We start from the raw sequence: 27230 nt of genomic DNA on the forward strand, positions 1-27230 counted from the left end.
TGCTAAGAAATCCCTTAAAACTAACTACATTTTAATAATGGTCCATTAAATATGATAGCATTTATTAATTTTGTTAATTTGGTCTAAATTTTTTTTCAATTTAATCCTCAATTTTTAAATTTTAGTTGGATTATATTTTTTGGATTAAAATTAAATCATATTTCAATTTTTAGACCTCGAATGGATAGAAAAAATAAGAAAATTTGAACTTAATGTTAGATTGAAATTTCAATTTAGTTCAAAATTAAATTTATAGATTTTCGGTTTACTTGAAAAAGTGATGTTTAAATTCAGAGATTTATTCTAGTTTAAATTCAAACTTTATTATCGAATCCAATTCTTAATAATTTAACTATCTATTTATTAAAAAATTGAATTTGAAAATTCTCAAAACTCTTAAATTAAATTTAATTAACATTAGAACCGAAATTAAACCAAAGTTAAATCTCATTTCAAATTCAAGCCCAACTCATGGTCAAACCCAAGGTCAAAATTAGAGTCTAAAGTCGAATTTCTTTGCTGCCCATTTTCTTTTCATTGTTATTTATTGTTACCATTTTTTATTTTGACTTCAAATTAGTCTTTAAAGATTTTTTTGGCTATAAATTATTTTTGAATTATCAATTTTCCGATAAAAATATACCACGTGCTGTGTTATTGAATGGTATTATTTTAGAGGATAAAATCAATAATAGTCACACTAGAACTATTATCATGTAGAAGCCTAAAGATTTCGTCCTGCAACTACAAGAAGCAACGAATTCCAAGCGAGTATGAGTATGCCAACGAAACTAAACTGTCAGCAAATTCGTTACCTTCTCTATATATGTGCTTGATTTTAACTTCCTAAGGTAATTGTAGAAAACCAGTAATGAAAGGAAGAACAATAGAATGATGTAATGAAACGAAGAACAATAGAATGATTTTGTGCTGCCAACCTGTTCTGAATCGGTTGCGTTGCAGCTAAACTATCAATTTCAAGCACTATAGGGTGTAAACCCAATTTCCATGCGGTCTTTAAGCCTTTCAAAACACCCCCAAAATTCTGATTGAATAACAAAACATCATCCCATATTTCTACAGAACTCCAAAATCCAGGTGCCTTGGGTGATCCCATATTAACCCACCTGCAGTAGCTTCACCACTTTCCAAGCTAATAACATCATCTGTATTAATTTTATACCATTCAATATCTGGTTTCCCATTTGATTAACCTACAAATCTTGCTACGCTCACATTGCAAGCAGAGAAGATGCTTGAATAGCAAATCTACCACCAGCAAGTCGGGAGGTCACTTGTGAACTCACCCTCCCGGGATGATTACTCGGACAACGGATGTCCTAACTTCATGGGGAACATGGCATTTGGTCACCAAACATCATGTGGGCTCAACAACTTTATCCCATCAGAGTCAAAATGAATGACATGATCAGTCCTACCACAAACATCCTCGTCCCATCAAAGACACCTATGCACTTCGTAATGATGGTAAGATGATAAGTACAACACGTTAACACCATATTACATAGGACCCCTACCTATAAATATCCTTAGGAATGATGAAGAAAGGAGGACCCTTAAAGAATACTAACTCTACACCATGTCAACACACTCTTAGCTCTCGACCATTACATTTTCTTCACGACCACTCTCCATAACCTCCACCTCTCTGCCTTGGCTGGATGAACCGGCCTCCATAGCAACCATTCTCCTCTCCTTAATACTCTTCTCTTATTGTACACAATATTAACCATTCATGGGCTGAGTGTGGAAGGCATGGCTTTTCAATCCCAAAGTGGCATCTCAGCTGATCAAACCAACCAGACCAACAACCCAGCTGAGCAAGTCAACTCTTCTATTCCACTCGACACCTCTATACCACATATCTCAGGTATTTCTACTGGCTTGAGCTTTACACAAACCCTTCTTTTTATATCTGATTCTGCTAAAGCTCATTACAGTATACAACTATCCTTTTCTCCACCTTGGAACAACTAGTAAAGGCTCTAAAAGATTCTTTAGCCTCCAACTTTACCACTCCTATTGTTTAAATAGGAACAATTCCTCCTACCACTTCAACTCTCCCAATAGCTGTAACACCTTAGTCACAACCTAGTATGACCCTTCTTGGACCTTTTGGTCGCATAGTTCGATGCTTACAAGAAGCTGTAACCTATCTCATAGACACACTTCTTCCACCAACAACCACCATTCCACTAGACCAAGGTTCCAATTAGTAGGCATCAAAGCCCTCAGCCTCATAACTTAGAGACCCAAGAGAAATTGCAATGCCTAGAAGAGTGATTCTCTCAACAAAAGCATCGCTTCAAGGAGTAGTAAGAGCAACAATGTATCTTTAACCAAAGAAATGCTCGGAATGAGAAACTTATTGTGGAGTTGAGAGCTTCACGGGAGGTCTTGAGGTGAGAAAATCTAGAGCATCGGGAGGAGGAAGCTCAATTTGGTGATTACCTCAGAGTTGAGGAATGGTTGGGTTGGTACCTGGTGGCACCTCTCGCTTGGAGTCAGGAAGGTGACACGATTTGGTGATGTATCAAATAGGCTCTAAAGTTAACCCCCAAAGGCATCTAGCTATCCCAGATTTATATGAAAGGGAAAAACATAATAAGCCAATGGCACAGTTTTATTACTATCTAAGTCGTCTGTTATATCTTGAACGATGTAATTGCTAACACCCCTCTCCCCAAGACAGTACTTGAAAACACTCCTCAAAGTGATCTCAAAGGAGACCACTGATGACTCTCTTGGTTCATCATTTTAAAGAGATGAGAACCATTAAAAATATTCTGTAAGTGTGGAAGATAATATCAAGTCCCAGTAGAAGGGCGTGTTACTTCGAAAGGAAACTGAATCTTCTCTCAAACTTTAATTCTATGAGGATATACTTGCTGTAATCCACTGACATTGTCACCTTCCCACCGTAAAATAAGGTCATTGTTCAGGGAGTGGATGTTCAAGGCTTGAATTCGAGCAACCTGAGAAAATGATCCTTATTCAACTCCCATAAGAAAAACATGTATCAGAATAACCGGTCAGAAAGATATATTCATTTCTTACGAACCATGATGAAAAAATCAACAAGTAGCCACAAGGAAAGACTTGTCAACTGACTCGATACCACATGGAAGTTGTACAAAACATCAAAACGAAATCTGGGAGAGCAAGAGTAAAACCCACTTCAAGAAGAAATAGCGGGAGAAAGAACTTAGGCCTTCGACCAATAGATCAAGACCAAAAACCTTACTTAGATTATGCGACCCTTTTGAGATACTAAACTCATATTTGTGATGTTTAGCGAGCAAACCACGACTTAGTAGTAAATTTTTCATCTTCTGATGGGCTGTAGAACATGGATAATTGAGACTAACAGCAAGCTCATCACCCTTTTTTCGGATCTTGTGGTAGTAGCTTTGTCAGACTTCGCTATGGCCGCTTTCTGACTATTTACCACTTCTTTCAACGAAGCATGGTGTTGGAAAATTGGGTTTAGAAATTGTAGTAGAAAATAGGTTGAAGGGAAAACCAGAGTTTTAATTTTTTTTTCAAAACAATAACATAACTTGGTTATGTTATCTAAAATAATAAACACTTAATCATAATTCGTACATTTTTTATTCGTCTAGGATGAATGCTTTGACTGAGTGGTCTTCTCCGCTATCCTTAAACTCATATCTGTTGAGTGTGGGCTCGCTTTGAATCATAATTTTTTTTCACAAAATTACCAGTGAGGCAATTTCGTAATTTCTCTAAACTTTTAGGGTCAATTTGTAAATAATAATAATATCTCTAAAAATTTTCTGAAATAATTTCTTCAGAGATTTTTTTCTCTACAGCTTTTCTTGAATTCAAGTGTGAGAATAATGATCCAGACTCTCTTTATATAGGGAAAGTTTAGAGAGAGTTCAACCAGAATTAAAATTACTAATTAATATTAAATTAATAAAACACTATAAAGATAAATATTATATTAAATTTAATATTAAATTTAATATTAAATTTATTATGATAATATTATTTTTGGAAAACTTAATTTGAAATTAAGTTGCTTGGTAGTTCCACTAGAAGTATAATTCTTCCACTACTCTACTGTCAAAGAATCATCGCCGCCGACCATCTGTTTGTTGCTGGATCGCCTTCGTCTCAACCATCATGCCTGGTGGTGCCATTGTCAGCATAACTTCCTCTTGATACCCTGAACCATGTCATTTTTTCCCTGAATGGGCCTGGCTATCTCGATGTCTCCTCACGAGGCCGTCAGTGTTGTGGCTGGGGCGGGGCTGGCCGTTCAAACGACCCAACCTCTTCTTTTTCACAATCAACAAGTGTCTGCCCAAGCTGGTCGTTCACACAACTAGCTGCACAGGGTGCAGCATCCCTTGGCTAGGCATGCGATGTAACACTCCTTACCCGAGACTGTTGCCAGAATCGAGCACGAGGCATTACTAAACTTATTCTATCCCTTAAATAGGTTTAAATTGTTTATTTAAGCATTTCGAATGTACTGCCATTCTGCGTCAGAGTCGCCTAAAATTCATATCTTGAGTTCAAACTCGAAATTAAGATCCGTAAATTTTTCCTGAAACTAGACTCATATATCTATCTACTAATTTTTTTCATAGATTTTGACTTGGCCAATTAGTACAGTTTATTAGTTAAAGTTTCCCTATTTCAAAACTCGACTGCACTAACCTCTTGTTACTACAAACCATGTTTCTTCCTGTAAAAATTCATATCACTAAGCCGTTTGTTTCTCTTAAAACTAGACTCAACAAGGATTATAACCATATAAAGTATACCTTCTAATTAGTTTTGTAAAATTTATGGTGAATTTCAAAGTTGAAACAGGGTTCCAGAAATCGCTCTGACCCTGTTTCACTAAAACTCAGATATATCATGAAATATAATACCTTTACCTATTTTTCTTATTCCATAAGAAAATAGACATAATAAGATTTAATTTCATATATTATTTATCTTCAAACTATGTTTATGCAATTTTAGTGATTTTTCAAAGTTACGTCATTGCTGTTACTTGAATCTGTTTTAGGTTACTTTCACATTTTCATAATTTTCATGTGATAATCACCATTCAATCATACATATTAATAAACATGCATATCATCGGCCATTTTATTAGCTAATCACTAGCAAGTATTTACACATCATTCATTGTTCATATTATACCAAAAGTGGCTAAGTTTCTATACATGGCATACACAAAACAAAACGTCTAATTATACCGAGTTATTTCTTTGATAGTGTGATCGGCCTCCGACGTTTCCTTCGATCCCCGAGTGGCTAGATAAGTACTCGATACAAAATGTGACTAAACTTTACAATTTAGTCCTTTACTTTTTCTTTTCCCCGATCTACTCTCGAATTTCGCTCTTCTTGATTATGAAGCTTGAAAGTTGAAGAAACCCCAGCTATGGAGAGAGGTAAGGTTCTGCATTGGTAACTTGAAGAAGATGATACAATTTTATCATCTTTTTACCTTTTATTAATGTTAATAACCAAATGACCAAAATGCCCTCCTTACTAAACTTTCAAAAATTCCTTCCATGTCCTAATTTTGTCCATGAACTTAAAATTGGTCAAATTACCATTTAAGATCTCCTAATTAATATTCCAAAATAATTTCATACTAAAAACTTCTAGAATGCAAGTTTTGCAAATTATTCGATTTAGTCCCTAACCTCAATTTAAGCACTTTATGCATAGAATTTTATAACGAAATTTTCACACAATCATGTAATCATACCATGAACCTCAAAATAATAATAAAAATATATATTTATATATATTTTTTTACCTCTAATTTGTGGTTTCGCAACCACTGCTCCGCTTAGGCCCTATTTCTAATGTTACATTTCTCCCCTTTAGGGATTTTCGTCCCGAAAATCTTACCTGTGAAGAGATATGGGTACTATTTTCGCATAGCCTCTTCGGGTTCCCATGTAGCCTCGTCTACCCCATGTCTATTCCATAGTACTTTCACAAGTACAATACTTTTGTTCCTTAATTGCTTTACCTCTCGAGCTAGAATCTTTACCGGTTCTTCACCGTAAGTCATGTCCGGTGAATCTCAACCTCTGCTTGAGAAATCACATGTGATGATCTGAACGATAACGACGTAGCATAGACACATGAAATACATTATGAATCTTCTAACTCAATCGGTAAAGCTAACCGATATGCTAATGGTCCGACTCTCTCAATCACTTCAAACGGCCTAATAAAACGTGGACTTAGTTTGCCTTTCTTGCCAAATCGAGAACTTTCTTCCACGGGATACTTTCAAAAAACTTTGTCACCAACTTGATATTCGATCTCTTTTCTTTTAAATCAGATACGACTTCGCACGTCTCAAGTCGCTTTTAAACAATTTCGATAACTTTCACTTTTCTTCCGCTTTAACTAGATCAACCCCAGAATCGGCTTTCTTTAAGCTCATCCAATATAAAGGTGTGCGGCATTTACGTCCATACAAAGCTTCATAAAGTGCCATCTTCAAACTTGACTGATAACTATTATTGTAGGCAAACTCTACCAATGGTAAGTATTTTTCCCAACTACCTTGAAATTCTAATACACAACATCTAAGCATATCTTCAAGTACCTGAATAACTCTCTCTGACTGACCATCGGTCTGAGGGTGAAAAGCCGTACTAAAACTCAACTTCGTACCTAAAACCTCTTGTAACTTCTTCCAGAACCGTGAAGTAAATCTTGGATCTCTGTCTAAAATGATCGATAATGGCACTCCATGTAGTCTAACTATCTCTGAAATGTATAACTCGACCAACTTGTCAAGTGAATAATCCATACGGATTGGGATAAAATGAGCTGACTTAGTTAGCTTATCAATCACAACCCATATTGCATCTTTCTTTTTCAGTGTTAACGCAATCCTATCACAAAATCCATAGTAACTCGTCCCATTTCCATTCCTAACTAGCACAAAGTTGCAATAATCCCGAGGGTACCGATGTTCGGCCTTTACCGCTGACAAATCAAGCATCTAGAAACAAACTCAAATATCTCTTTTCATTCCTACCCACCAATACAATTTCTTCAAATCATTATACATTTTTGTATCGCTGGATGAATAGATAAAGAAGCGCTATGTGCTTCTGTAAAATCTTCCGAATAAGCTCATCATTCTTTGGTACACAAATTTCGTCTCTAAATATCAAACAACCATCAGAACCAATCCAGAAATCTGATTCTATGCCTGACTCACATTGAACTCTTTTAGCTTGTAACTCATTATCATCTTTCTGAGCTTCACAAATCTCTTCAAGAAATACCGGTTTAGCTCTAAATTCAGCTAAAATAGAACCATCATCTGACATGGCTAAATTGGTATTCAAAGCTCGCAATGTAAATAAAAGTTTCCTGCTTAAAGCGTCAGCAACTACATTTGCCTTACCTGGGTGATAATCAATCACTAACTCATAATCTTTAAGCAATTCCAACCATCTTCTTTGCCTCAAATTCAAATCTTTTTGAGTCATCAAGTATTTCAAGCTTTTATGATCGGTAAATATCCCAAGACCTTTCACCATACAAATAATGTCTCCAAATCTTCAATGCAAATACAATAGCAGCTAGCTCTAAATCATGTGTCGGATAATTTTTCTCATGTGGCTTCAATTGTCTAGAGGCATAAGCAATTACCTTTCCTTCCTGCATGAGTACACAACCGAGCCCATTCAAGGATGCATCATCAGAATCACAAATTTTTACCCTGTTCTACTGTACTAAGATAGGAGCTTCCGTCAACAATGCCTTTAACTTGTCAAAACTTTGTTGGCACTTCTCATCCATTCAAACTTAACATCCTTCCGTAGCGCCTCATCAACGGGTAGCTATCATGGAAAATCCTCCACAAATTGTCTATAATATCCAAGAAGACCAAGAAAACTTCTAACTTCGATACATTTCTAGGAGGCTTCCAATCAACAATGGTTGAAATCTTACACGATCAACCTTAATACCTTCACCGAGACAATATGTCCAAGAAAACCAACTTCGTAACGTAACTCACTTTTGTTGAACTTGGCATACAACCGATTATCTCTCGAATTTGTAAACCGTTTCAAATGCTCGCATGCTCGGCCTCATCATGAGAATAAATCAAAATATCATCAATGAACACAACTACAAACTTATCTAAGTATGGTCTAAAAATTCGGTTCATTAAGTCCATAAAAATGGCAGAGCATTAGTCAAGCCAAATGGCATCACAAGGAACTCATAATGACCATACCTAGTCCGGAAAGCGTCTTGTGACATCGACTCTTTAACTCGCAATCGATAGTATCCGGATCTCAAATCTATCTTGGAAAACACAAGAACTCCTTCAATTGATCAAACAAATCATCAATTCTAGGCAATGGATACTTGTTCTTTCTTGTTACCTTGTTAAGTTGCCGATAATCTATGCACAATCTCATCGATCCGTCTTTTTTTTCACAAATAGCACCGTGCACCCCATGGTGAACTACTGGGTCTTACAAAGCCTTTATCTCGTTAATTCCTGCAATCGAGCTTTCAATTCTTTCAATTCCAATAGAGCCATTCCATAAGGAGCAATAGAAATGGGCGTGGTACCGGAATCAACTCAATACCAAACTCAACTTCTCTAACAGAGGCAAACTCGGTAGTTCTTCCTAAACACATCGGAAACTCACATACCACGTGCATCGATTCAATTTTCAATTCGGATCTTTAGTGTTCAACACAAAAGCAAGATAAGCTTCATACCCTTTTCTCAAGTATTTCGAGCGGACATAACGAAATTATAGGAAATGAACTATCGACTCTTCCGAATTAACCCAAGAATTTCACTATTTTCACACTTCAACTCAATGAATTTCTTTCCACAATTCACTATCACATCATGTGTAGTCAACCAATCCATACCAAGAATCACATCAAACTCATCAAATGGCAATAGCATGAGATCGGCCGGAAAACAAGAGCCTCTAATCATTAAAGGACAATTTCTACATACCTTATCTACTAATACATGCTTGCCTAATGGATTCGATACTTTAATCACAAATTCAGAGATTCTATAGGCATACTTATACTAGGCATCAATTTCATACAAACATAAGAATGAGTTGAACCCGGATCAATCAGAGCAATGACATTAATATCATGTAGAGAAAATGTACCCGTAATCACATCGGGGGAGGATGCCTCTTCGCGTGCACGAATAGCATAAGTCCTTGCAGGGCTCTAACATCCGGTCTCACAAATTAATCTCTAGAGGTACCTCTGTTACTTGCTCCTACTCCCGGTTGCCTCGGTGATCTGCCTCTAGTAGGAGCATTTCCGGATCTAGCACTCTGTGTTACCTCTCGGCTAGCCACTTCTAGACATTCTCGTACAAAATGATCTGGAGCACCACATTTATAGCAAACATTTTCGCCTGCCCGACAAGGACCATAATGAAGTCTACCACACCGTGGACACCCTGATCTACCCTGTCTGACATTACCTACACTCGTAGTCGAGGTGGTCTGAGCCTTCGGATCCTTAAATCTGCTACCTCTATTCGACTAGATTGCCCTCGCCGAAAAGCTAGATCCGTAGAAAACTCTCTGGCCTCTTGGATGTAGCCCAAATGATCTCGCTCATCTGTCTCTTCTTTGTATCTTGTGTCTCTGTCTCAACTTTGCCTTTTCTTTTTAATAGCTCATCGCTTTACAGTGCTCTCTCAACTAAAATAACGAACTCTTTTATTTCTAGGACACCCACCGACACGGATATCATCATTTAACCCATCCTCAAACCTTTTACAGGATAGCCTCTGTGGACACACATTCTTGAGCATATTTATCGAGCTCGACAAATTCACGCTCATAATCGGTCACCGTCATATTGCCTTGTTTCAATTTCAGAATTCCTTTCTCTCGGTCAATAAACCTCTGATGATGTACTTTTTACGAAATTCTTCCCAAAGAAATCCCAAGTGACCTTCTCTTTCAGACAACTGATACAAGTGTCTTCCACCAGTAGTAGGTCGAGTCTCTAAGAAGTGATACTACACATTTCATACATTCCTCGGGTGTACAAGATAATTCGTCAAAGACTCGATAGTATTTTCTAACCAAAATTCGCTTTTCTCGCATCATCATCTTTTGTTGCTCGAACTCTTCGCCTTGTTTCTGATTCTATCAACTGGTGGTTTTCTCTTACCACTGCACTGTGGATCGGGAAGCTTGAGCTACATGGGTAGCCCGAGAATCATGAGGGGTGGAGGTCTAATCTGCCGGATTCGCATTTAACGAACTCGGCAAACAAATCATTCAAAGCTCTAAGAGAGCTTCTCGAGTCACTTCTCCCCGATCAACTATTATCGCCTATTCTCGATGGCGCCGCCCTTCGTGGAAGCAAGCGATTACTTTCTACATCATCATCACCGGCTGCCCGGGATCCATTACTATAAAACAAAATATTTAAAAAAAATCGTCAGGAGTCGTCACACTATCAAAATACAAGTATGGCATGTATAGCTAGACTTTTTCTCACACTAACTATTCCGAGAACTGACTAAACCTGCTCTGATACCAATAAATTTAACACTCCTTACCCGAGACTGTTGCCAGAATCGAGCACGAGGCATTACTAAACTTATTCTATCCCTTAAATAGGTTTAAATTGTTTATTTAAGCATTTCGAATGTATGCCATTCTCGTCAGAGTCGCCTAAAAATTCATATCTTGAGTTCAAACTCGAAATTAAGATCCGTAAATTTTTCCTGAAACTAGACTCATATATCTATCTACTAATTGTTTTCATAGATTTTTGACTTGGCCAATTAGTACAGTTTATTAGTTAAAGTTTCCTCTATTTCAAAACTCGACTGCACTAACCTCTTGTTACTACAAACCATGTTTCTTCCTGTAAGAAATTCATATCACTAAGCCGTTTGTTTCTCTTAAAACTAGACTCAACAAGGATTATAACCATATAAAGTATACCTTCTAATTAGTTTTTTACAATTTATGGTGAATTTCCAAAGTTGAAACAGGGGTTCTAGAAATCGCTCTGACCCTGTTTCACTAAAACTCAGATATATCATGAAATATAATACCTTTACCTATTTTTCTTATTCCATAAGAAAATAGACATAATAAGATTTAATTTCATATATTATTCATCTTCAAACTATGTTTATGCAATTTTTAGTGATTTTTCAAAGTTACATCATTGCTGTTACTTGAATCTGTTTTTAGGTTACTTTCACATTTTCATAATTTTCATGTGATAATCACCATTCAATCATACATATTAATAAACATGCATATCATCGGCCATTTTTATTAGCTAATCACTAGCAAGTATTTACACATTATTCATTGTTCATATTATACTAAAAGTGGCTAAGTTTCTATACATGCCATACACAAAACAAAACGTCTAATTATACCGAGTTATTTCTTTGATAGTGTGATCGGCCTCCGACGTTTCCTTCGATCCCCGAGTGGCTAGATAAGTACTCGATACAAAATGTGACTAAACTTTACAATTTAGTCCTTTACTTTTCTTTTCCCGATCTACTCTCGAATTTCGCTCTTCTTGATTATGAAGCTTGAAAGTTGAAGAAACCCCACTATGGAGAGAGGTAAGGTTCTGCTGGTAACTTGAAGAAGATGATACAATTTTATCATCTTTTTACCTTTTATTAATGTTAATAACCAAATGACCAAAATGCCCTCCTTACTAAACTTTCAAAAATTCCTTCCATGTCCTAATTTTGTCCATGAACTTAAAATTGGTCAAATTACCATTTAAGATCTCCTAATTAATATTCCAAAATAATTTCATACTAAAAACTTCTAGAATGCAAGTTTTGCAAATTATTCGATTTAGTCCCTAACCTCAATTTAAGCACTTTATGCATAGAATTTTATCGCGAAATTTTCACACAATCATGTAATCATACCATGAACCTCAAAATAATAAAAATATATATATATATATTTTTTACCCTGAATTTGTGGTTTCGCAACCACTGTTCCGTTTAGGCCCTATTTCGGAATGTTACATGCGATGCTGCAGATAGGGTTGGTCGAGACCTTAGCAAGCTGTTTGAATAGCTTGCTACCATGGTCGGGGCACCATTGAATAGGCATTTCCATGCTTGGCTGGTGCGACAGCCGATTTTGCTGTTGTCAGTTCAGTCTAGGATAGTGACGGCATGACCAGTTCAGTCTAGCCATCAATTGGACCATGAACCCAGTCTTATACACCGAGCCTGGTTTAACCAATTTTGGTCTTGGTCTCAATTTTTGGTTCTTAAGTGGAATTTTTTTTATCTTAGATCCAATTTTCAAGTTCAATTACTTATTGAGCCAATTGTTTGACTTGAAAATTAATTTTTACAAATATCATATTTATTTTTATTAATTTGATTAATTTAATTTTACTAGATAAAAAATAATTTTTCCAAAAATAATTGAGATTTTTGAAGAAATTTCTTTAACCAAATTCTCTAATTGAACAAATTCTCATGATCGCCTAATTTAATTCGCCATTGAATAAATCGACTCAATTAAATTATTTTCAAAGTTATAGTTTCTTCAGATTCAAATGCGGTTTGATCGAGCTTCTGTTGAGCTAGCAGAGGGATCAATAAAACATATATAATTAAGCTCAAGTAATTACAATTATGTCCAGAAGTTCCAATAATTCACAATTTACTTAATCATGGAGTCAGTCCACAAGAAGTACCATGATTGAAAACTTCTTATTGCATACTCTTTATGAAAGCAATTTATCTAACTGTTTTGTCCAATGATCTCGTCATATGTGTGTTACCTTCATATGATATCATTGATTCATTTAAGTTAAACCCGTTCACTTAATATAATCCTATTTTATCTTGTTGTCACCATTGTGTCTTCTTAATCATTAATATGATCATTTCCAACTAATGACTGTGATAAATTGCTCATTTGAGAACAAGCAACTAGTGACCAGATTACATATTTATCAATCTACACAATGCCAATGAGATAATATTGTTAACTCTCTAATCGAGCTATGAATTCCATTATTGCTAGTAAATCCATGTCATACACAAGTCATGTACCCAACATACCGGCTATCGGCTAGATCATTTTTAGAGCATAAGCTTCTACTTATATCAAAGCATATAAGTTATATGCGCATGGTCAATGACTAACTCATGATTTAGGTAAGTCACACATGAACGTCATAAGTGAATCAATTAACAAACGGATTCATAATGAATTCAACTTGGGTCCAGTCCAATGTATCATTCTATTAATGAGTACATCTATGTCTCTACCCGTAGAGTCAATTGTTTTGATAGCCAAGACTAGTCATCTCCCTAATTGGAATTGTAAATGACATAATAATCCTTTTAAATATTTGAATCAGATGCTCACTTTGATTCTTTTACGAGATTACAGACTCATTTAGATTATCCATTAAAGTAAGTTGTCTTTCTCACAATATAAACGTTCTTACAGTGCCACTTATCATCAGTTTGAATTTAGACAATCAATGAGCTAATATTTGTTTGTCACAATTTCGCTCTGTATGCAAAACATGAAAGGTAGAAACATAAAAGATATAATAGTGAGATGTGAAATTAACTTTATCAATTTATTCATCGTTCAAATATATAAAAAACAACTACATCTTTACTACAATATGGGCACATTTCCCAACACATGACCAGTACAACAATTACCTATTCCTTGAGTTCTACTAGATTGTTCATCTCCATCTTTTGTTAACAAAATTTTAGAAAAAAATGGTAAAAGCATTTATGATAACAACAAATAACAAAAAGGGTAAAGCGAAATGAAACGAAAAAACTTCAAAAATGCAAAAATTGTTCCAGAAAACCAACAAAGACTAATAAATCACTAACAATAGTTGCAAAATTTTTTTAAAAAAAAAAGGCAAAGTAATCTCGAAGAAGAAAACCCAGAGAATATATAAACTTATCTCCCAAAATACATTGTTTTGAAGAACAAACGACACCGAATAGCAACTGTTCCAAATGGTTGTTGTTTATCATTATCACAACTCCCCAGAAGCATAATCCTTATAGTACATTTATGGCATAATTGCAAATGTTTGGGTAATGTTTCACAATAAAATAAAGTCACCATCCAATACAACCTGGAAAAGAGAAAGTTATCAAATCAAAGTGTCTCGAGGAGGCCACTTTATAACCCTCCTATTGACTTAAAGGGGGGAAATATTGTTACACCCCCATCTACATTAAGACGTGTAGTAAGCATAGAAAATGCTTGAACAGTAAGCTTACCATCAGGAAGCTGAAAGGTCACTTGTGAACTCACCCTTCCGGGATGATTATCCGAACAACAAATGGCCTAATCTACATCTAGAACATGGAGTCGTTTGGTCACCAAACATTACGTGGGCTCAATTGCTTTATCTTATCAAATTCAGAAGGAATGACAATCTTGGTCCTGCCATAAACATCCTTGTCCCATTAAGACATCCCTCTCACCTTTTTTGTAATGATGGTAAGTCCAACACGTTAACACCACATTACATGGGACCTCTGCCTGTAAATACCCTAGGAACAATAGAGAAAGGAGGACCCTTCAAGAATACTAAGTCTACACTCTGCCAATGCATTCTTAGCTCTCGACCTTTACATTCTCTTCACGACCAATCTCCATAACCTTCGATTTTTCTTCTCGACTAGATGAACTGACCTCCATAGCAACCACTCTCCTCTCCTTAGTTCACCTCTCTTGTTACACACAATATCAACATTAACAAATGTTTAAGTTCTCAAAATGCTTTGAATTTATTTTAACAAAATCAATTAAATCTATTTTTAAAACACAAAGCGAATTTAATCTTTAAACTTAAAAATAGTATCAATTAAATGATTTAAGTAACGAAAATTGTGGTTGACTATTAATAGTGGTTGACTCAAATCATTATTACGTCGAGGTCAATGTTGATTGGAAAGAATAGAACCCGAAACTGAAGTTAATTTATGTTGCTCGTCCTTGATTGTGAGCGCCAGACGTATCCAACACATACTTTTAAAGTTTTCTTCATACGTGAATATACATCCAAAATGATGAATATTAGATTGGGGCTATACTTGCTAAAGTTGATTGCCCAAAATTATATATATGATTTGTAAAGGATGGGTGTGTGTCCCATGTTATTATCCTTTGGTGACATTCATGAATATGACCACTTTTATTTTATGCAAAACTGTGGGTTCAGAGAAACTTTAATACAAGAAATGAGTAAATGCCTTTAACAACACCAAATTAAATGTTTGTATTCTCAACAATGTGTTTTAATCTTTAAGCAAATCATGTGCACTTATTTTATGCCATAATTGGCTTCTCTTTACATGACATTGGAATTATAAATCGCAAAATAACAAATTTAGTACATGATATTTATCCCTTTTGTTATTTTAATTCTATTCTTTAAAAATTATTTTAGTCCCTAATTTTTAAATTTTTAACAATTTCTTTTCTTATGAAAAAGTTGACTAAACTCATGTACATGACAGTCTGCATGTACTTCATTATTGATGTAGATATCTTCTAAAAAATTTAAGAAATATAGACAACTGTCATGCGGGCTACTATATCACTACCATTAAAATTTTAATAACTTAATTAGATTTTTTCATTCAAAGAAAAATAATTTGACTAAAATTTAATGATTGATGATCAAAGTGATTATGGAAAAAAAAGGGGATTAAGGCTAAAGTGAAAAAAAGAAGAAGAAGTAAACAATATTAGATGCTATTTCAGTCATCATGCCTTATAAATTTTCTCATCATACTCGGTTTTTTATTTCGTTAGGTGGGAAAGAAATAAAATAAAAATATATATTCAAAATTGAAGAACGAAAAGAGAGAATTTTTTTTTTATGGATGATCCCAAATTCGAGTCCTAATATGTGTTAGATCAATTATATGTGGGTTTTTAATTTAAATTTTATTTTGGTTTAAGTGCCACCATTATAGATCTCGTCCATATTTTTTCTATTATAGGTTCAATCCAATCCAATTGTGTTTATGATCATATAGTTGTTCTAACGAGAGTATTATTTGTAATTGTATTTATTATTTGTGAAAAAATTCTTTTCATTTTTTAAAATTTGAAAAATAAGTAGATATAAAATAATTTATTTTAATTATTATGACATCTATTGTAAATTAAAATAGAATGACAAATTTTGAAAATAATAGATCAATATAATTAGGTACATATGCTTCATTAATTTATATCCATTTTATCAAAGCAAACTCTTAATTTTAGGCCAAAATCGTAATATATAAGTGTGAAAATTAGAGTTCAATGGACCCACAACCCATAGATAGTGTGCCCAACCAAACAAGTTTTAAATGTATTGAGACACATTAATTAGCTACTTGATTTTCTTTCAATTTTTTTTTTCAAAATTGTTATTAGTAAGTTTGGTGGAATTGTGAAGCAATAACTCAATGGTTAAAAATAGTAATAAAGATTATGCTATTATATTGTTATCATTGAAATTGGTGGATTGAATTAAAATGATTGAAGGTAATCCTTCGATTGTTGTATTTTTTGATGTTTAAATTAACAAAGTAACAAAAAATAAACTTAAATGAAATAAAAATGTTATTATGGTCAACATGAGCATTTATATAGCCTTTGTGGCCCTTGCTCAGAACTGCCCAAGCAGGGACTTAGATCCAATTGCTTTGTGTAGATTTAGGGTTGTTAGATCCCCTTCATTTCCTGTTAACAACCTAAGCTGGGAAAGTTCATACAATGGTGCTTTATAAGAGAGCTTTTGTCCTTTGTAGGGAAATGTCTTTGAAGCTTTGATGATTAACAAGTTTCATGGGTTAATTTTGAATTTTGTTGTTGATTATTATTATAAAAATAGTGAAATTTTGTCATTCCACTTTTAATTTTGTAGATTTTGAGCAAAAGAACTTGAATTATGGTTCATTAAATGGTAAAAAGATATAAAAAATAAATCCATACATAACAAAGAATATTTACTTGTAATAAACCTGAAAACCCACAAACTAACATTAATGAACCAAATTAATCTAAGTTGAAAGAATTTATTCATAAACCAAATGTATTTACCCGATGTTTAAACAAATTTAATGCTAATTCACATATAATTAGCACAAATAATGAAAACCAAAACCCTTTACCCTTTACAATTTTCATTAATTAATAAAATAGTATTGATTCCAAATCATACAAGCATTGGGATCCAGAAATTCCAATATTTAAGAGTTTAATACGTTACCCAACAAAAACGGTTTTGTCACCAAAACCAAGACGATATTGTTTCTTCCACTCAAATTAAAATTTCCCCTTTCTTTCTTTTTTTACTTTTTATTTTTTTATTTATGCAATAACCTAAATTAATCACTTAACTTTAAAAAATTACAAAATCATCATTAAATTATTTAAAAATTTTCATTTAAGTTATTATACTATTAAAATTATTATTGTATAGTTTTCTATTCCATTTGCACCAATCGAAAATTCCTATTCCCCTTCTCTTTTACACTTCATTTTTATTCATGAAATAATCTTAAATGTCATAAATTTGCGAACCCAAATCTAACAACTTTATTCTCCTATCTCCGATACTGGTCGTCAGATCGACTTGGATCTAAGGTATGTTCCACTACTCGTTGATGGGTATTGATCTACTATACAGATCATCAAACCGTTGTTGGAGCTCACTAGTCAAACTTTTTTTAACAAAAAAACTTAGCAACCAATTACTTAAATAAAACTTTCAAATAGTTCAATGATTTAAATAAAAACTCTCAAATAATTCAATGACCATTTGTAACTTTTTAAAGTTAAGTGACCAAAATATAAACTCACTAATACTTTAATGACGTTAGGTGTAGTTTACAATTATATATATATATATATATATATATATATATTTTAAACGTGGTATTTTCAACATAAATTTTAAATATAATTATAATACATAAAATAACATGGGCTAAATCACTATTTGGAACTTGAACTTGACAACTATTGCCTCTTGGGACCTAAACTTTTTTTTGTCCAAGATAGACCCTAAATTTAATAATTATTTCTATATTGGGGCATAAACTAGACAATTATTCCCATATTGGGGCCTGAAAACTTTGGTCCAAATTAGTCCCTAAATTAAGTAGTTGTTCCCATACTAAGGCATAAATTTGACAATTATTCTCACATTAGGTCCTGAACTTTAAAGTTTTCAAGGTAATGTCAAAGATTAACTTCATAAAAAAAAATTTAGACCCTAACGCGGGAATAACTACTAAGTTTAGGGCTTAACTTGGATAAAAAAATTCAAACCCAATATAACAATAATTACCAAATTCAAACCCCAAAAACAATTTAACCCATCACAAATTATCAAATTTATAAATAAATTTTTTTCCCATACAAGACAATTGTGTAGTTTGTCTTTGAGTTTTAGACCAAAATGCGCATCAAATGTTGAATTGCAACCTTGGTCACATGCGCAAAGAAGCCCATTGATTTTTTAATAAACATTTCAAGAACTCCATAGGGAAACTAAGGGATTTTTACTAAAATAATATGAAAAAAAAAATCAAAATGGAATGTCCTTAAGATTATATATGAAAATGGGTCATTGCAAGTGATGGAGGGTGGTGCATAGGCGGCACCACCCTTAAATCCAAATTTTTTTGACAGATTTGCAGATAAAAAAAAATAGGACAAAAAAAATAATAAAATAAGGGTGGAGGGTACCCCACAGGCGGCAACAGTGGAGGGTACCCCACAGGCGGCACCAGTGGTGCCTTTCTCACAGCTTTAACCCCCTCTAGTATATATTCACCTTGCCCCCTCCATTTGACTACCAGATTGGAAAAAAAAAATTACAGAAGAAGAAGATAGAAAGAAAGAAAGGAGAAGAATAAAGAAAAGAAAAGGTAATTTTTTGTTGTTATTTAAGAAAAAATTATTTTGTTAGTATTATATAGTTTGGTAATTTTTTGTTGTTATTTTTAAATAAAATAGATTATGATAAGAAAAATTATTTTGTTAGTATTATATAGTTTGTTTAGTGTTACTTTTATGTTTTGTTTTAAAATTTATTTTGTTTATTGTGAAATGTTAGTAAATTTTGTGTTTAGATTAATTATGTGTTTATTGTGAATTTTATGTTTTAAATTTTTAAATATATTTGAAAGTTTTATGTTAGTAAAACTATTATAAAGTAATTGTTAATTAGTGATAACAACTAAAAATATTTTTGTTATATATATTGTTAGAAATGGCAACATATTTGGTATTGCCTGATGAGATAATAAGTTTAACACAAAGGGAGAAAGTTGATAAGATGATGAGAGAAGTCCAAGATTACAGAATGAAACCAGAAGAAGACATTGTTCAACACCTTATTACCGTAAATCAAAAGATGCAAAAAGTGTTGTGGATAGGTCATGAAGTGATTAGAAACAATAAAGTGCAATACTTAACCCTTAGAGGGACATTAATAGAACAGGAGCATCAAATCATTTTAGACGAACTTTGGAAGACATCGGTACCACGAACCTATTGGAATCTAGTTATAAACTTCGCGAAGTTTATAATATCTTATGGAGCAAGGAAAATAGCGAGACAAAGTATAGGTTCACGAAAGTTAATTGGGAAGCAAAATGTGTTTGACAAACCATGGATGGATAAATTAGTTGTTAGGAAATTACCAAAAGAACTTATATATTCAATACCAGTTATAAAGATTGAAGAGGCAGAATATCCCAAGGAATTTCCAAATTGGATTGTAGAAGATGAATATGAAGAGAATCAAGAATTTCTAAATTGGATTGTAGAGAATTTCCCAGAAGAAGATACGGGATCGGAGATGGACGAAAATGTAGAACTCAATATAAGTGGTTAAATGTAAAAATAAATGTTGTTCATGTACAAAATTAGAACTGAAAAAGTATGAGCTTATGAATGAAAAAAATTGCATATTGATTAATTAATTTTGTATTTAAGTAATTTATTTATTGTTCGAAATTGTTTTGAGAAATTTTGTTTATTTTTTTAACAGATTGAGTATTGAAGATGGATAATCAATTTTTCATATGCGTTTATTTCGATGGAATCATCTTAACAACAACCGTTGGATGCATATTTGAATGTCGGTAACAAATAGCAATGGGATTTAATAGAAATGTCTCATTGGATGATATGAAGGGAAGAATTAACGCAAAAATTGTTAGACATTGTGGGAGAAGGATATCAAAACTTTTCTACAAGTTTCCAGTTTCGACAGATCCTATCAAAGTCACCAAAATGGAACTTGTAGACGACGAAGACGTGGAGACAATGATAGCTCTTTACTGTGGGAATGGGAGTGACAAAAATTCACCGATTCACTTATTTGCTGAGTTAGCCGGTATGGAGCAGAATGAAGATCTCACTGCATATGGTGAAGAACATGCAACTGAAGAACCGTGCGTGGTGGCTCCAATATTGTAACACCCCGAACCCGAGACCGTCGCCGGTGTCGGACACGAGGGGTTAACGAGCCAAAACCACTTATAGCACCAACCAATTTGACATTTCCAGACAGGCTGGAGAACTGCGTCACTGTCGCCTTAAAAATCATATCTCGAGTTTCAAAACTCAGAAACTGATTTCGTAAATTTTCCCTGAATTTAGACTCATATATCCATCCATGGATTTATTTCTAGAATTTTTGGTCGGGCCAATTAGTACGGTTTATTAGTTAAAGTCACCCGTGTTACAGGGGTCGACCACACTGACCTTCGCGTGTTACAACTTTAATATCTCTCTGTACAGGGCTTTAATACTGGTGCCGTTTGTTTCTAATGAAACTAGACTCAAAATGGAATCTGCACATATAAGGCATGACTTCTAATTCTTTCTGGATAATTTATAGTAAATTTTCAAAGTCGTGATAGGGGACCCAGAAACCGTTCTGGCCCTGTCTCACGAGAACTTTAATATCTCTCAGTATACTGCTCATATGGTCGTTTCGTTTCATCCATATAAAAATAGATTCATTAAGGTTCAATTTCATAATTTATTCACTATTTAATTCTACTTCTACTATTTTTTAGTGATTTTTCAATCTCATCTCACTGCTGCTGTCCGCAACAGTTACTGCAGTAGACTATGCCAATTTCATGAATCTTTCCTTGGCCTTAATCATCCATCATACATGACACAAATTATGGCCACCTTATCAAAATTAAAGTTTCTAAGACTCGTGGCTATAGGTTCTAGCATCCCACTCGACGACCACATAGGCCATTTTCACATGGCTTAAAGTTTACAACCCGCAGTTCAACAAAACATAATAGCCTATACATGCCAAATGTTCTTCAACAACGAAGACAATACCAAAAGATTTCCAGCCGGTGTGATGACTTCAACGACGGTTCCGATCACGCAAACAATACGAGTCCGAGAGACCTAAAATGGGTGACAAGAAAACACCGAGTGAGTTTATAACTCAGTAAGTCATAAGCATTCATCAATCCATTGATAAAGTTACCACAACATGAAACAATAAACGAGGCTAGGTACTCATCCATATCGAATCTATACCATAATTCCTCGGACCTTTCGGTTCAATCTCATACCAAGTCATACATCCACATTTCATATTATACACAACAAGATATTTGAGGCACTTTCACACACTAACTCATTTCCACCACAATCATACAATTTCAATCATCACATAGGTTTAAAGCTTACCAAGCTCAACCCCAAGCATGAACATATTGCCTATTCGTCACGAGCTCAAGGTACTTAACCGATCCGTTGTCCGGGATTAGCTCGATAATGTCGCACACTCAGTGCCAATTGTAATGCAAGAGCATATAGTGAATCCGCACACTTAGTGCTATATGTATTCAACTCGCACACTTAGTGCTATATAATCAAACTCGCACACTTAGTGCTGTACAATTTTAAACCCGCACACTTAGTGCCAATCTTGTCACCGTGTCCATTTATACCCGCACACTTAGTGCCGAGACCAATACCTTATATTTTGCTGCCTTTATACATTCAACAATGGCATCATTCCATACACATACATTTCCATTTACACATCAACTCATTTAAACACATTTGCATATATATTATGATCATTTAAATCAACACCAAATATACGCTTAATAACTTACTTTGTGTTGGGTAAAACAGTCCAAGGCGGCTACTCGATGACCTTCGTCTTTCCCTTGCTTGATTCTCCTTCTTTAACTCCTTGAGCTTAATCAATAAATTAACTAGTTTAACCATCTTGCTAACCATTCATAATTCAATTACACATGCATATGTATGTTTGTATATTCGGCAACCATCCTCACTTATTACCCATTTAGTCAATTATCTAAGCCAAGATAAGGCTTCATTACGGTTGCCTCTAACCGAAAACATGCACACCAATCTACTTCATTTGGCCGATTATGCATGTCTATGTTGAGGCCAATTTTACACTTAATACCACACACAAAAAAAAAACAGCATGCATTTACTAACTAACGCATTACATATTGTAGCTCAATGCACATCTCTCATTTACTACATAACCGAAAACATCATCACAAGCAAATATACACCTTGAAATAGTATATATGTCATACCAATTCATCATGTGCAAACACATATTCATGTAGGTGCAAGGGCCGAATCTTAAGTTGTTTATATCCAAATATAAACACATATCCAAAGCTCAAATCTTACCTACCATGCAACATGCATGAATCATACTTGTGGATATACCATGACCGAATACATCACAACACCATCATTTTGGTCATGATTAAGCAAAGAACTTAATGTCTTACTCAAAAATACTAAAAAGAAAGTCCAAGAGCCATCAATCCCCCATCACATATACCATTAACAAGCTTCATATTTAACATGCAATGGCATTAACACAAAATCCACCTTGGCCAAATACCATCCCCATGATATAACAAAGGTTTGAACCATGGCTAACAAGAGCATCAAGCTATCAACTAAAACATGCATGAATCTCATGGCACAACCTCAAACATACCTTAATCTTGATGCAAGTATAGCCAAATCTCCTTCTAGATCTCTTCTAAACCAAAATGGAGCAAAAATCCTCCTTCTTCCTTAGTTTTGGCTCAAAGAAAGGATGAACAAATTTTTTTCTTTCTTCCTCTACAACTCACGGCAATGGGGGAGATACCACACTCACACACATTTTTTTTTCTTTTCTTTCTTTATTACCCATGCTTATTTGTTTATTATTTCTCCCTAATGCCCAACAAAACATGTTTCATGACATGTTTAGCCCATATTTCTTTGTCATGGCCGGCCATCACTTGTAAAAAGAAGGATATTTGACATGCAAGGCCATTTTTTTGCATGCATGCTTTAATTAGTCATCACACATTTCCCTATCCTACTTTCAAAGTTTACTACTAGGTCCTTTCTAGTGAAATTCACATTTATAACTCTAAATTAAAGCATCAAGAATGTCACACATGAGTTAACACATATTATAGGCATCAAAATAAATATCAAATTATTTTTATGCCTCGGTTTTGTGGTCCCGAAACCACATTCCGACTAGGGTCGTTTTAAGGCTGTCACAAATATCGTACGTTGATAGTGAATCGACTATACGTGGGATCGATATCGATCTTAATGTTACACCCGATATTGACGTGGTTGGTGATGATGGATACGATAATAGTGATCATTGTTATGAAGAGGTCGATAGTGATAGTGATCCCGATGTGGACGATGTCCCCTATGATATTGACGATGAAGATGTGAATGACGATGGAAACATTAACGCATCTTCAGTGGGGAACCAGATGCGACGTATTATGATACACAATAACCCTGGGCCACACATGTCGCTCATAGACCCCGACGCGATGCATGAAGTTGAGTTTTCGGAGTACCCTGAAATACTTCCTGCTCACCGGCTGGCCATAAATTCTAATCATGAGGAGTTATTGGTAGGCCAGAGATTCGAAAGCAAAAATGAGTGTGTATTTTCTATTAAGCGGTATAGCATGAATATATCAGTGGATTACAAAGTTGCAGTGTCTAAACTGACATTATATATTGGAGAGTGTTGGAAGTCAGCGGAAGGCTGTAATTGGCGTGTACGAGCTGCATTTATTCAAAAATCGCAGATGTAGGAGATACGCAAATTTGTTGGGCCTCACACGTATACATCAATACGTATGACTGAAGACCATGGAAAACTTGATTGTAAAACTATCTGTACGTTTATCATGCCAATGGTGAAGGACATGCCGGCCATTAAAGTTTCAGTACTGATTGCCGAAATGCAGGCACGGTTTTAGTATCGAGTATCATATCGAAAGGCGTGGATAGCTAAACAAATGACAATGGAGCAATTGTATGGGGATTTTGATGCATCGTATAACGAGTTACAAGGATGGATAGCCGCTATGCTGGAGTACGTACCTGGGACTATCATTGAGTTACAGACACGACCTTATTATGGCCCGGATGACCAATTACAATCAGAAAAAAAAAATTTCCATTGGATGTTCTGGACGTTTGATCCATGTGTGCGCGCATTTCCCCACTGCAAGCCGTTTGTGCAAGTAGATGGGACGTGGCTATATGGAAAATATACACAGATCTTACTTCTTGCAGTTACTCAATATGGCAATAGGAACGTGCTCTCGATAGCATTTGCCATCATAGATAAGGAGAATATGGAATCGTGGGAATTCTTCCTTACCAACTTGCGGAGGTATGTTATTAGCAACGATAATATTTGAATCATCTCCGATATAGGGAAAAGATTAATTGCCGCCATTAGGCGTTCTGATGTACCATGGAGATCTGTTTACTGTATCCGACACATCGCGGCTAACTTTCATCGAGATTATAAGAATACAGACTGGAAGAGACAAGTTGTGAAAATGGGTAAATGATTACTTTATCTTTTCAACATATATTTTAATGCTTTAGGCCAATACTATAACTTATCTTTCCTTAATACATATACAGCGCACGAGCTGGAGCCACATATTTTTCGCCAAAGAATGGCTCGACTTGAAAGTGACATGGAGAGTCAAACGAACACATCTTTCCAACATTGATTGGGTACTATGGAACCATGGCAATAGGCTCAAAGTTTTGATGAGGGCTTTCGTTATGGTCAAATAACCACAAACTTAGTGGAGGGGGTCAACGCTGTGTTGTTGAAAACACGACATCTTCCGATTTCATCTGTCTTTTTGGCTACATTTTACATGTTGGCAACCTTGATGCCAAGAATGGGTCAGCAACAAGTCAACCAGATAGAGGCGGGATACGTGTTTGTCGAAGATGTCAGGGATACAATGGTTGCAAACCGTCAGATGGCGAGGTCAATAAATGTAGAAATATATTCTCGAAGCCATGAAACATTTCGTGTTACAGAGACCATCAGTCGTCGACCCGGTATACCACCTAGGTCCTATGGAGTTGATCTTCGTAACAGACGGTGTGATTGCAGGAGGTTCCAAACACTTCATTATCCATGTGCGCATGTCATGGCAGCGTGTGCTAAGGTGAACCTTAATGTTGAACAATTTGTCGATGATGTGTACACACTCGAGCGCATGTTACGTGTCTGGGAAAATGAGTTTCCCGTCCTGCCTGACTTGTCTACGTGGGAGGTGCTTCCGTCGACTTTCGAACTTGTCCCAGACAGAGGGTTACGTAGGAGTCCGAGAGGTCGTCCGCAATCATTCAAAATTCATAATGAGATGGACATTAGGGAGAAATCCGATGGTAAGCGTTGTGGATTATACAGGTTAGCTGGTCATAATCGGAGAAAATGCCCGCAGCGAAACTATCATATTGGACAATCGTCACGATCGGGTAGGAATTGAGCCTATGTTGTAATGTATTTAATTTATATAAAAAAATTATATTGCAAAGTTTGTTCCAATTAGATTAATGTTGTAATGTATTTAATTTATATTACAATACTAAGTTTGTTAAGTTTTAGTGTTTTAATGTTCAAAATGTCCAAATTAATCTAATTTACGTTATGGTCAAATTTTGTTACAATTTTCAAAGTTCCAATTACTCTAATTAAATATATAGAAAGAAATACAAACTTTTTTAATATCAAAACCCAATAAACCCCTAAAGTTGATGGTTAGATGGTGTGGTCCTAGGGGTATACCTATTCGGAGGTCGACGTGCACGTTGTGGGTGATCACGATGACCAACATCCTCTTCAGTCGCAGGTGAGGGTGTTTGATACATGGAAGAAAAATCATATGGCTCGAATAGCATCGATGAACTTGAGCCGGGAGGAGTGCCATGCTGCAGCAGATTCATCCTAGGAGGAGTGGAGTACTGCAGTGGATATGGACCGAGGCTAGTGCTGTACTGAGGGGGATACAGGCCGAGAGAAGTGCTGTGCTGCGACGGAGACGACCCAAAGATATCAAACCCGTAATGGCATCTGCCCCCGACAAGCCCGGGAAATAGTCGTTGTCTGGGAAATCCGGATGATAAGAAGTATCAGCCAAATGTGAATGCGATTGCTCAGACTCGGCCTCAGGCTGTGCCTCGGGCTCCACCTCTCTCTCGGGCTCGAGATCTGGCTGTGGGTCGGGCTCTATATCGCCCATCGCTCAGATGCTCTAAGTCATTTGACGTCTTGGGGACTACAATGACCGGGCACCAAGTAAATATGGCTTTCCCATACTAAAGTACCATTGCATATACTCTGGCGATGGTTGCAAATCGGAAGACATATCCATCCGAGGTCTTCAACTCATCCGATTATCCCACACCGCAATATATCTTCGGTGCACAACCCCCAAATGCATTCCATGTTTCCCTCTCTTATTGATGCCGTGAACCTTCCCTACCTCCTTTGGCGGATCCGGGATATACTGGATGCAACCAAACTGTCGTAGTACTCGATCCCCATGGTACCACTCGACTACATTGAAACTGATAATTGGTGCGTTAGTGCACCACAATTGAGAATGAATGTAGGCAGAAGATGGTATAATGGCCACAATTTCTGGTCTACGATATGAAATCCAAATAAACTGCACGATTAATACCATGGTTAAAATTTCACACAGTTTGAGTAAGATATATAAAGTAATTACATGTCGCGAATATTGGAATAGCTTA

The 27230-nt window shown here is 35.3% G+C and overlaps 2 protein-coding genes across 2 annotated transcripts; both read left to right on the plus strand.

The window, feature by feature from the left end:
* Window positions 1–20237: 20237 nt before the first annotated feature.
* LOC128295453 (uncharacterized) lies at window positions 20238–24244 on the plus strand. Its single transcript, XM_053031030.1, has 2 exons — window positions 20238–20536; window positions 23704–24244. The coding sequence occupies exons 1-2, from the start codon at window positions 20238–20240 to the stop codon at window positions 24242–24244; spliced, it is 840 nt and encodes a 279-aa protein (XP_052886990.1).
* Window positions 24245–25360: 1116 nt separating this feature from the next.
* Window positions 25361–25960, plus strand: LOC108479494 (uncharacterized). The gene has a single exon (XM_017782142.1). It carries the CDS (start codon window positions 25361–25363, stop codon window positions 25958–25960), a length of 600 nt encoding a protein of 199 aa, XP_017637631.1.
* Window positions 25961–27230: the final 1270 nt, after the last annotated feature.

The sequence above is a fragment of the Gossypium arboreum genome, chromosome 7, assembly GCF_025698485.1.
Source record: "Gossypium arboreum isolate Shixiya-1 chromosome 7, ASM2569848v2, whole genome shotgun sequence".
Taxonomy (NCBI): Eukaryota; Viridiplantae; Streptophyta; class Magnoliopsida; order Malvales; family Malvaceae; genus Gossypium; species Gossypium arboreum.